A 13537-nucleotide genomic window follows, 5' to 3' on the forward strand; every position below is an offset into this window, starting at 1 on the left:
AGCAAGGAGGGGAAAACAGGACAGGAGAATATCAGGAAGAGGATAAGAGATCATGATAAAGTAGGCAGATCATTATTATTTGTTTACATTGACTTTGCCATAAAGTATAGACCGCAGTCTGTGTCACACAATCTACAGCATAAATGTATTAAATGTATATATAAATACAAAGGTATGAGATGCAATTACTGTTTAATAAATGTAAATGGAAAAATAAAATTCTGACCTTGCCAGTAAGTGGTAGTTTTCCAGTCTTGCTGAGTTATACATTAGAGAGAAAAACACCTGACCTTAGACAATTGCAACTTAACATAGAAAATGAGTGATCTACTCAGTAATGCTGGAATAAACAACGCAGCAGGGAAGTGGCCTCAGTGCACACCAAGACCAGACATTCGCAAACACTGAGTTGAAGGAGTCTAAGGTGATGTCCACAGGCATCATGTTGTCCTCCAGTACCCCACCTTCTCTTTTTATCTGTTCAACTGCTCTTCAATATGCAAAATATTTTATTCAAGTGTTTTCTTTGAATAAAAGAGTTCCCCCCAATTGGACGGGAACCACAGACACAGATTAACTCACTTCCTCTATTCCTGAATGAACAAAGAAATGTTACTACAGAACTGGGAACAGAGGTTTCCTGGCTCCTAATCCTAAAACTTTTCTAGAAAATATGTTTAAATTTGAAGAGTAATTTTATATTCTTAAATTTACTATTTCTGTTATCCCTATTTGTGATTTTTGTTAAAATATACAAGTTGTCATCTATGACATACTCTGCTTACCTCTCTCTGTCCTGACTTTTGCTGTAGAAACCTGTCGTGATTGAATCTGTAATTCTTTTAATTCTTTTGCCATATTTCCCGGACTTTGAGGCAGAGCTTTGATAAAAAAATCTGCTACAGTCATCAGAAATTCCACACTGGCACACACATACAGCTTGTCGAGAACCGCATCAAGATGACTCCTTCCATTGCCACCTTGTTTGTAGCTTACATCAATCATAGAACTGTTGTCATCTTGGTCGTTCTTCTTATCAATCATTCTGAAAAAAACATATATTATTTTATTCCCGCTAAAATAATTAAAAATGAAAGACTCCATATATATACAAATAATCTTTCTTTCACCTTTTAGTTTCTAATCCAAACAGAAACAGGCCACTGTTAACTAGAGTCTAATTAACTAATTAGCATTCAAGACATGATCTCCTAATTTCTACAGCAAGGTTCAGGTTATTGAGCAACCACAAAATATTTTACAATCATAGTACAATCCTAGAAAAACAAATCGATGGCTATTGGAAGAAATTTCAGCCATTAACTAAACACATTAATGGGTCCCACAAAAATTAAGAGACACCTCTTTAGATTGTTTCACAAAATACAACCTCCTTCGGAAAATTTATCTCCAAAGATCATTCTATATAATTTGAGTCCAAAACTATTCAATATAATTCAAATCACTCAGTGTTTATCAAGTGACTACAATGATAGTTCCCATACATCCTCACATGTGCTACAAAGACAAGGCTACCAGAAACACAATGGCTTTTAATCACAGTCCCCCAGATAGCTGTGACAGCTACCTCAAACATGAAATGTGAAAACTGAAATGAAATGAAAAGCTGGACGCATGATACCATTATTTTTTCATTTACTCATCTCTGAGAAAAACAAAGGGCTCAGAAGTATTCAGTATGTATTTCAAATGGAGTCCAAGGTTAGGTAGCAGCATAATTTAAAAAAAAAAGACAAGACAAAAATACTTTGCCTCATTATTTGAGAAAGAAATAAAAACATAATTAGGATATTAAAGTTACACATTTTTCTTTATAGCAGGCTGATATGAGTTAATCTTTCAAAAATAGACATTGCTGCCCCTGGCTGGCATAGCTCAGTGGATTGAGCGCGGGCTGGGAACCAAAGTGTCCCAGTTTCGATTCCCAGCCAGGGTACATTCCTGGGTTGCAGGCCAGAACCCCCGGCAACCGCACATTGATGTTTCTCTCTCTCTCTATCTCCCTCCCTTCCCTCCCTAAAAAAATAAATAAATAAAAATCTTTAAAAAATATATTAAAAAAAAATAGACATTGCTAATGTACAAATGCTAGGGATTCCATTTCTACTAAAACTTTGAAAGAGATGTCAGAGAACTGTTTGGAGACAAAAAATAAATCAAAAAATTTAGATATAATTTATAAATTTATATAATTTTATATAATTTATAAATTTATAAAATTATACATAATTTTAAGATTTTTAAAAAAGATTCTGCCTACTAGGAACAATTTAGAAAAACATATTACTAATGGATTTGGTAATGTTACCATGTGGATTTAACTATTAAAATTCATACAGTTCTTGGTTCATGCTTTTAAGGCAGTATTCCATTTTATTATTAAAGTTCTCTTTAATTCAAAATTTAAAGCAATTGTATTTGACATCAGCATTACTTCCTGATACTCTGCAAATTGCAATATGACCAAAGACCTCTTTTGATCATCCCAAGCCAGGCTTCAATGCCTGGTAGCAATGCCAGGTGTGATGCCAAGCTTAAATAATATATAGCAAATTCAGAGATGAAAAACCTTGATGTTGCTCTTTCAATGCCTTCTCTGAGATCATCGAGGGTGCAGGACTTAAGTTTAATGCCGACAGTCATTGAGCCATCCTTAAACATCTTCCCTGAGGAGGCCATAAAATGAAGTCTGAGTTCACCAAGCCTCAAACTGTCATTATGAAATGAAAGTTTGGATTCCTGTGGTATTTTTCAAGCAAAAGAATAAATTATCTTTAAATACTATGTAATTACTTATAAACATTTCTTAATTAAGAAATTAAAGCATATCAATATCACAAATTTTAAAAGAATGGGTGTTAAAACACAAACAACACAACAGAATAATTGTGCTTGTCAGTATATACATATGTACAATAAATACACCTATGTATGTGCTGATACTTAACAATAGTAAACATATAAAAATTTATCAGTTCAATGCAAAAACAAACAAAAATAATCAGGAAATATTTTTGTCAATCAATCATCATAACTAGTGGATACTTAATGAGTTCTTCTGTAAAAAACATCATGATAGAAACTATGGGGTTTATAAGAATGGCAAGGCATGTAGGCAAGCTAAGTGACCTTATACCCTAACTGAAAAAAAATAGAAATACATTATAAGGGACATCACTAGGAGATGCTATAAGTTGTAAATGATCACAAAATAACATGTAGTCATTTATTCAGATATATATCCTCCCATATTCCACAAAGGATAATAAGTGAAAAGGTAAAAAATATAAAGAGCAAAAGCTCAGAGGGTCAAAGTGATTTTTAAGGGCTAGGAAAAAATCATGAAGGTGAGAACTTAACTGAGCCTCAGAGACTGAGTGGGATTAGACATGCTATGAGGGTGTGGAAGACACTCTAGATAGGGAGAAAACATGAACAAACAATTCAAGATGCTCTGAAGGCACAAGGTACAGGCTTGAATAGTCCAATTAAAGAACAGCAGGGAATAAGGGCTGGAGAGAATTATGGAGGACTAATCGAGGTCTCAACTCCCAAACTAAAGATTTAAAATTTTATATATAGGAAAAAGGACCTCAATCTTTGTCATCAAAACATAGCTCGAAATTGTGTAGGTATGCCTAGACTTTAAAACCTAACCAAATAAACAAAAAGAAAAAAGTTTTTGGTTAAGTAAAGAACATTAACCCTAATAGCTGAGTGAAGACCATGAGGGCACTTCTGTGAGGGTGATCTGCAATTAATTATTGGCATGTGTTTAACTCTACATTTTCTCTTATTTAACAGAGTGCATTACATGCAAATGGGTCAAAATGACACTATTATTGACAAACTTGGAATGACTTTAATTCATAAAACTGCAAATAATTCATAAATTTCTGATTTGTAACTATGAATAGAAATTACCTGTGACATTATCTACTGATCACAATATATTAATGTCTGTGGTACAACTACTGATGTAGACAATTTGAAGTCACTGAACTTTCTTTTAGTAAGGCAAAATTTACACAGCACTGAATGTTTTTGTTTTTAAATTAGAATAGGAAGTTGTAAATGGCTACATAAAAATCATGTGGGAAATTATTTTTTTATCATTTCCTACATGATTTTTCTTGTACCAATGTCTAGGATGGATGAAAGGAAAAAGAGCAACAAACAAGGAAGCCATTACAGTACTAGAAGCAGCAGTGAGAACTGACAGGAAAAAACAAACATTCAAAGAAAAAACTCAGAGTAATCAGTGTCTAAATGAATAATGGTCAACAAAGAGGGAACTAAAAGACAACAGAGATTCTAAAGGTGGGTAACCAGAAAAATGATAGTACCGTAAGTGAAATAAAGAAGATATTTAACTGTTCATTTTCCAGAAAGGTAAATTTTCTCGCCTTTTAGTTAACATTAAAAAAATTATGGCGGTTCATTATACAAATAACAAATACTAATCAAGTTTCGACAGTAACAATGTATGATTATATAATTTTTAGAAAACAACATAAAATGTAAGATAACATATAAATGGACATTAACAGATATAATATCCACAATCAGAAAATATTGTGAGTATTAATATAAATTATGGGTATTAGCATACAGCAAACATATTATGCATATTAAACATAATTAATTGATATAATCAAAAATTATTAAAAGACACTATCTACAGAATAAAAATAGCTTTCTAAAATACCACTGATGGCCCTGGCTGGTGTGCCTCAGGAGATTCAGTGCCAGCCTGCAAACCAAAGGGTATCCGGCTCAATTCCCAGTCAGGGCACATGCCTGGGTTGTAGACCAGGTCCACAGTAGCAGGGGGCATGAGAGGCAACCACACATTAATGTTTCTTTCCCTCTCTTTCTCCCTCCCTTCCTCTCTCTCTAAAAATAAATGAATAAAATCTTGAAAAAAAAAGAAAAAGAAATAAAAAATAAAGTACCACTGATACGTTATTTAGTTCATATCATTATGGTACAGGAACTTGATTCTTCAACTCACTAATGAGTATCCTGAATATATATCTACTACATATAAAATTTATATATGTATTTTTATATGTATTTTTAATGTACATTTACATTTTATATGTAAATTTATATATGTATTTTTAGCTATATAATAAAGTTGTACATATAATTACTCATATGTAAGATTTTTCTACTAGTGATGGATCAAAGTGTTTTAGTGCTAATGCCATTTAGAAAAAAAATCCCTTAGCCTAGTAATATTAAGAACAGTAACAAAGTGAAGTCAAAGAACAAGATCAATGTACAAAGTATTCTCTAGTCCAAATAGAATTTTAGAGACATACAATTTTTTAATGAACAGACATATCAAAAATGTCAATATTCTAAAATTCAATAAAAAGCTAAGGATTTATTTCGCAATACAGAAATTTAGTACATACCTGGTTGATATCACTGTTATAAAGCACAATGGAAAGAGATTCAAAGTGAAAGTCAAATTGAAGAGTGACATTCTGGTCCACAGAAAGCTTTGAGTCTATCAAATCTTGTTCTGATGGTGCAAACATAAATATAAAAATTTAAAAACTTTAATGCAGGTATATGACTTTATTTATATTCTAAAAGCTAGGATAACTTATTATTCTAAATTTGTATCGTATTTTTTAGAATTCTTTAAATCATGTTATGAGATAATATAAATGCCAGTGATTTATTCTATATATATTTAGAACAGGGCAAAATATCCACAGAGGCAGATTATCTACATTTTAAAAAACAGAGGGGGTCTTGCAAAGACTATCAAGACAAATTTTTTAAAAGCCCCTCCAAAGCAAGACTACTTATTAGAGAGTAGATTTACGACTATCAAAGTATTTCATGTAACTGGTTACAAGACATTCTCAGTAGATCATAAAACTAGAGGCATAGAAAAGTAAAATAATTTGCCCTAAAATAGACAGCTAATCAGTACCAGATTCTCTGCTAGCATAATGCACTTCTAACTACCTTTAATTACTGTATCGCACAACCCACTACCTTGACAAGAAGGACATAATATAACTCAGTAACAGAGTCAGGGAACCTTTGGAATTTTGAGACAAGAGAGACTTCAAGAGGTAATTTAGTGTTTTCCCTCATCTTTAGGCAGAAATTTTTTAGGCAGGTAAGTATAGATATTGCTTTCAATATACTACAAAGATACTGGAAGATATTTCAATCACTCTTACAAAGTGATTCTATAATCTCTTTTGGGAATTAATTCTATTCTTTGGTCATTTATAGGAAAGTGTGTTCTTAAAAGTTAGTCTAACAGCAAGCACTGCATAACTTGAACCACATAAAGGCTTCTCCAAGTTGAAGAATGCTGGGGTTTTTTTCTTTACTTCTCTGAAAAATAATTTACACTCCAGCCTTCACTATGTTTGCAGGTTTCATCCGAACTCCCAAGTTTTCCAAAGTATGGGCCAGCCAAAAAGTTCATTAGGTCTTTTTTTTGCCTGTAAGATGGCTCTACAGTAGCACTTAGGTGCCTTAACTTGGTTCAAAAACAATTTTGTTAGACTGTATTGTGACAACAGTCATATCAGCATGCATTTAAAAAAAAACTAATCAAAATTGGTGAATTTTTGGGTAGCCATTTTAACACTGAAGATGGAAGAAAACATGTAACATTTTTGGTATATTATGCTTTATTATTTCAAGAAAGGTGAAAACACAAGTGGAACACAAAAAAAGTATTTGTGCAGTGCATGGAGAAGGTATTGTGACTGATCGAACATGTAAAATGTGGTTGGTGAAGTTTCGTGCTGGAGATTTCTGGCTGGATGATGCACCATGGTTGAGTACAGCAATTGAAATTAATAGCAGTCAAATTAAGACATTAATTGAGAACAATCAAAGTTACACCACATGGTAGAGAGCCAATATATTCAAAATGTCCAAATCCATGAAGTCATTGGTAAAAGTGAAAAATGTGTCTTTTATTTTACAGAAAAAACTAAATGGACTTTTTGACCAACCCAATATCACATTAATCAAATATCCAGAACCAAATACATAAATTGATCATAGCTGAACATAATGAGAGCAGCAATCACATAAAGCTTGCCTGTACACAGTTCTGTGTCTAACCATAGCAACAGCCTGCTTATCTAGCATCTGTCTATATGGTGGCATTAACCTAACCTGGGGAGAAGACACTAGTTTCACCAAGCTCATATAGCACTCATAACTACCACCTGAACCAAAAACCTGATTTTGCATACTGCTCCAATAATTTGTTTTGCTATCTCAAAATACATGGGTCCTTATTATAGCAGAAGCAGTGTTGGTATGGTATTGTTAACAGGCAGTTATACAGGTGTAATAGGTGATGATCAAAGCATTATAAAAACACAACAGCCTAGGGACATTTATTATAAGGAGAAGGAGAACTTCATCTCTTTTTAGCCATGGAAATATTAACCCATTCACAGTCTAATAAAAGATAATATTCATAGCAATGACTTAAAATTATGAAAAAGTAAAATTATATTCTATATAATCATTTAATAAGGCAAGAAGAAACCTTGTAATTTAGAAAACTTACTCTTCGAAAATGGCTGAACTTTAAAAGGTTCGGTGCTCTTAGAAGATTCATTTCTAATAACTTGGAAAATTCCCTTATGTATCTGACTACAGTGGTACCTCAGTATTTGTTGTTAATTCATTCCAATGAGTGGTGAGCAAGAGATGACTGGTAAAGCATTTTCTCTTGTGGGGTGTCATTGTGACTCATACAAGTTCTAGCAAGTGTGATGAGTGGCAAGCAGATACTGAGTGCTGAAACACTTTTTCTCATCAAAGTGTGACAAATACCAGATCTGACAAGTTCTCAAGCCAACAAGTAGTGAGGTACCACTGTATGTCATTCTCCAATGAATCCAAATACATAAAGGTGTTAACTATATATGAATACCTTCCTTTCTCATGGGCCAGTCATCTGAGTAAGATACCAAGGTCCTTTTCTCTCCTAATTATTTAGGAACCTTACTCTGCTGCATGACTAGTTTGCTTTTTAGAGAAAAAAACAGTATACCACCACAGTGCCTCTTGGGGTCAGCAAATTCAGCCTTCACAAGTAAAAGGCAAACATGCATCAAGCGGGCTACAACATGTAGCCCCTCCTTCTCCGCTTACAGCAGACACTGAGCATACCTCCTTCCCCTGGGATCTTTTCCACAGTAAATAATATTGATACAATACTGAATCCGTTCATGCTATCTTATGCAGGGCAACTAAAAAAACCTAAATGTCACTATGGCATTATTGCTAATTTTTCTCCATAATCAAAGTAAAAATCTTCATTTATACCTTTGCAGTGGTCAGGTCCACCTGAAACATCTTTTCTGACTCTTACAACCTCCTGGACAGATGTTGTAGGGCTTGGCTGTGAAGAAGCTTCTGCAAGATTTTCCAGCAAAATTTTCATTAAAACTGTTAAATCATCTTCACTGAGAGCAACCTAGAAACCAACAAGTTGTTACTGATATAAAGTAATTAAAATGCAGAATATCATATCCATGTCTTAATTTAGGGTTCCTCAAATTGTTTAACTCAGCAATTGTTAACCTTTTTCATCTCACAGCACACATAAACTAATTACTAAAATTCTGAGGCACACCCAAATATATATCAATATTTTTTGCCAACCTGACAAAAAAATTTATTCATTCACACAGAATGGCTATAGTTGTGTTGTCTATTATCATTTTTTATTTGACAATCCAAGGGAAAAGTGGTTAGTGCCCCTGACTACATAGTCCAGTATTCCATGTTTTAAAAATTCTTGCAGTACACTGGTTGAAAATCACTAATCTAACTTAAAAAGGGGGGAGGGGAGTTAGTTTATTCTCCACACATTTGTGGGGATTTTTGCTTCCTTTTTGGAGTTGATTTCTATTTTCAAAGCACTGTGACTGAAGAATATGCTTGGTATAGCTTCAATCTTCTTAAATGTGTTACGGCTAGTTTTATGTCCCAACATATGGTCTATCCTTGAGAATGCTCCATGTGCACTAGAGAAGAATGTATAATCTGGTGTTCTGGGATGAAAGGTTCTATACATGTCAATTATGTCCATTTGGTCTAATTTGTCACTTAAGACCAAAATTTCTTCATGGATTTTCTTTTTGGATGATCTGTTTATAGCTGTCAATGGGGTATTAATGTCCCCTACTCTGACTATGTTTTTGTCAGTTTCTCCCTTTTGTTCTGTTAGTACTTGCTTTACATATTCAGTGCTCCCTGATTGGGTACACGTATATTGAGAAGCGTTATGTCTTCTTGATGTAGTGTTCCTTTTATCTTTATAAATATCCATCTCTTTCTCATTACCTTTCTTTTTTCTTTTAAAGATTTTATTTATTTATTTTTAGAGAGAGGGAAAGGGAGAAAGAGAAGAAAAGAAACATCAATGTGTGGTTGCCTCTCACATGTCCCCCACTGAGGACCTGGCCCACAACCCAGGCATGTGCTCTGACTGGGAATCAAACTGGCTACCCTTTGCTTTGTAGCCCATGCTCAATCCACAGAGCCACACCAGCCAGGGCTAATTACCTTTCTTAGACTTCTTACTGAAATCTATTTTGTCAGATATAAGTATGGCTACACCTGCTTTTCTGTAAATGCCATTTCCTTTGAGAATCGTGTTCCATCTTTTCACTTTGAGTCTACATTTGTCTTTGTAGCATAGAAATGTCTCCCAAAGACAGCATATAATTGGGTTTTATTTTTTAATCTAATCTGCTACTCTGTGCCTTTTCATTGCCAAATTCAATCAGTTTACAAGTCATACGCAAAGAATGAAATCAGACTACTGCTCCTCCCCCTACACAAAAATTAACTCAAAATGGATCAAAGATCTAAATATAAGACCTGAAACAAAAATTACATAGAAGACATAGGTACTAAAATTATCGACCTTGGACTTAGAGAAGATTTTATGAATTTGACTCCAAAGGCGAGGGAGGTAAAGACAAAAATAAATGAATGGGGCCATATCAAACTAAAAAGCTTCTACACAGCAAAAGAAACCAATAAAACAAAAAGGCAACCAACCAAGTGGGAGAAAATACTTACAAACAACAGCTCCAACAAGGGGTTAAAATCCAAAATATATCAAGAACTCATACAACTTGACATAAAACAATCCAATTAAAAAATGGACAGAGGACCTGAACAGAAAACGCTTCTCCCAAAAAGACATAAATGACCAACAGATACATGAAAAAATGTTCCACTTCACTAGCTATAGGGAAATGCATATCAAAACTACACTGAGATACCACCTCACACCTGTTAAAATGGCTACTATCAACAAAATAAACATTGTAATAACAAGCGTTGGAGAGGTTGTGGAGAAAAAAGAATCCTCTTTCACTGCTGGTGGGAATGTAACCTGGTACTGCCACTCTGAAAACACTACGGAGGCTCCTCAAAAAATAAAGAACAGAGTTATCATATGACCCAGAAATCCCTCTTCTGAGTATCTACTCAAAAAACTTGAGAACATTTACTCACAAAGATATATGGACCCCTATGTTTACTGCAGCATTATTCATGATAGCCAAGACATGGAAACAACTGGAGTGTCCTTTGTTAGCTGATAGGATAAAGAAGATGCAGTACATACAGACAATAGAATACTACTCAGCCATAAGAGAAGATGAAATACTGCCATTTGTGACAACATGAATAGATCTTGAGAATACTATGCTAAGTGAAATAAATCAACAGAAAAAGTTAAGAACCACATGATTTACTCTTATGTGGGATTAAAACTGAAAGCAACAAATGAACAAACAAGAAGAACAAACAAAAACTCATACATGCAGACAACAGTATGCCAGAGGGAAGGAGGATAAAAGATAGTAAAGGACAATGGGGGATCAAATACATAGTGACAGAAGATTTGACTTTGGGTAGTGAGCACACAATGCAATAATAAGATGACGTATTATAGAACTGTACATTTGAAACCTATATAATCTTATTAACCAATGTCACTCCAATAAATTTAATTTTTAAAAAGAGTTAGGACCATAAATACCAAGAAAGAGTATTTCATGTTGTATAGTTATGAAACTTTCCTCCTGTGTGTAAACACACTTCTGCCTCTACCCACCTTCAAGCCACTGCCTCTGGCACTCTATTACCCTTCTGCTGTGTCTGTTATTCTCTGTCTCATCCCATTCCTGGACCTGTGCCTCCCTTCCCTCTCCTAACCACCTCATCTCCATTCTGCCCCTCTCTCTTCTCACCAAATACTAGCACCTTCCTGCACATTATTATTTACTCTCCTCCCCACTCCATACAGGAAGAGTACTGTTTCAGTTTCTGGACTCTACCAACAAGTAAAAAGATGCTCTCCTATAATCCAGCTCTTATTCCAGATGTAGTACATATGCATCTGGACATACATAAAACATTTGTTTAACTTATTAAGAAATGCCTCTTAGAAGAGTAACAAATGCATCTACAAAGTATTTTTAGCCCTGGCTGGTATAGCTCAGTGGATTGAGTGCCAGCCTGTGCAACAAAGGGTTGCCAGTTGGATTCCCAGTCAGGGCACATGCCTGGGTTGTGGACCAGGTCCCCAGTAGGGGGTGTGTGAGAGAAAACCACACAAAGTATTTTTAAAGCTAAAACACAAACCAGGAAATGAGTATCTTATTCATCTCCTAATTTTATAAAAGGGTAATGTGGCAGAAAGGAATAAAGCTTTATTCCTTTTCTGAATAGGAAAGGAGAATAGAGCTTTTGAGTCAGGCAGATCTCTATCAACTCTACCACTTTCAAGCTATATTGTTGGCCAAATTCCTTAGTTTCCCTAATTCAAGTTTCTTAATGTTTAAAATATGACTATGGGAGGGAGGTGGGGAGGGATGGGTGGGTGGGCTGGAATGGGAGTAAAGGACAGAAAACTGTACTTGAATAATGACTAAAGTAAAATTTTAAAAATGCTAAAAAAATAAAATATGAATAATATCCTCTTCCTCATAGGTGGCTGCAGAACATGAAGCAGAACAAACAAAGCTGCCACTAGTTGTCAAGATCCATTAAACCCTTTAATCCTTCTATCTTTTGTAGGTTTTCCTTACCCATAGAGTGATTCAAATGGCCTGTTTCAAGTGCTTAAATACAAATTCCCATGAGCATGTGTGCAATCGCAGCACTTTCTCCTCTGAACACCATAGTACCTTTCGTCCCCGAAATGAGGCCCCTATCACCAAACAAATTGTCTGATTCCCAGTCTAAATAAAAATGGGGAGATGATGTGGCATGAGATAATAACTAGGGACTACTCGTTTGCCCCAAGCCCCCGTCCCCATACAGCAGGTGTCACTTGAACTCCCTAGAACCTCCTTGTGTATTCATCCTTGTGATACCAGCCAAGATACAGCTGCCTGAAAGAGCAGCTAACTTCACCGCCTCATTTGGTTTCCTGTGGGTGAAAACAGCAACTGCATCATAGACACAGACTGACCTTCACTAACTCTGAAGGACAATGTGAGAGTAGTCCCACAGTTCTTAAAGAACAGTCAAGCTGTTCGACCCAAAACAACTTTTGATGTCACCTGCCTGATACCCTTCCTTAGCTGCACTCTGGACCCAAGAAAACTAATATACATTCTGACCAATGAGAGGTTGTTTAAAGAGGCCTGCATCTCCGTCAAATTAGGCAATGAAAACCACACCCACTATGGCTGCATTCTTGATTTAATGGGAGTCCTTTTAGTTAGAGTGATGATCACCCTTTGTTGTTAAACTGTTGGACGATACTTTTTTCTTGCTTTCTTTTGAAATACAGAAAGCATAAAGGAAAAGCATGGAGAATACTATAATCCTCCCAGTGTACCTACCATCTAGCTAAGTTGAGCCTCAACAAATTGCCATATTTGCTTCAGATCTCTTGTCCCCATTATAGATGTGGTTGAAGCCCTGTGTTCACTTCTGAGACCCCATTCCCTTCTCCTTTCCTCCTCAAAGATACTATTCTGAACTAAAGAATTATTCTTTCCGTGAATACTTTCTTACATTTACCACTATCAACAATATAGAGTATTGCCCATTGGCTTATTGTTGTAAAATCTGAAATGATATAGAAAGGCACTATCATTTTGCAACACATTTTTTTCATTAATATGTTTAAGATATACCTATTTTGCTTTGTACAGTTCTAGCTCCTTCACTTTATAATGTCCATTGTATGAATATACAAGAATTTGATCCACATTCTCCTACTGATAAGACATTTAAAATTAACTTTTGCTTTCAATCTTTGAAAGAAAGAAAAATGGGACAAATATTAGCCCTGAGATCTAATATCTTAACAGTAAGAGAGATATTAAGTCATCCATACTCTGGAACAGAGAATTCTCTATGAATACCCTGAACAGACACTGTTCCTCATATAATGTATCTGCTCACATTACACACAGGGACATTCCTACAACAATTTAATTGTAGGAATTGTAGGAAAATACTACTGAGG

General features: G+C 34.9%; 1 protein-coding gene across 4 annotated transcripts in view; it reads right to left on the reverse strand.

Moving 5' to 3' along the window:
* Positions 1-13537, reverse strand: part of VPS13C (vacuolar protein sorting 13 homolog C) — a 175869-nt gene that overhangs the window by 63160 nt on the left and 99172 nt on the right. For all 4 annotated transcript variants that reach the window (XM_028507282.2, XM_028507283.2, XM_028507285.2 and 1 more), the window contains 4 exons: positions 8356-8506; positions 5445-5554; positions 2591-2760; positions 786-1045 (listed from right to left, as the gene is read on the reverse strand). In XM_028507282.2, coding sequence (XP_028363083.1) covers positions 786-1045; positions 2591-2760; positions 5445-5554; positions 8356-8506 — 691 coding nt within the window. The remainder of the gene's footprint in view (positions 1-785; positions 1046-2590; positions 2761-5444; positions 5555-8355; positions 8507-13537) is intronic.

Source organism: Phyllostomus discolor, chromosome 1 (genome assembly GCF_004126475.2).
Source record: "Phyllostomus discolor isolate MPI-MPIP mPhyDis1 chromosome 1, mPhyDis1.pri.v3, whole genome shotgun sequence".
Taxonomy (NCBI): Eukaryota; Metazoa; Chordata; class Mammalia; order Chiroptera; family Phyllostomidae; genus Phyllostomus; species Phyllostomus discolor.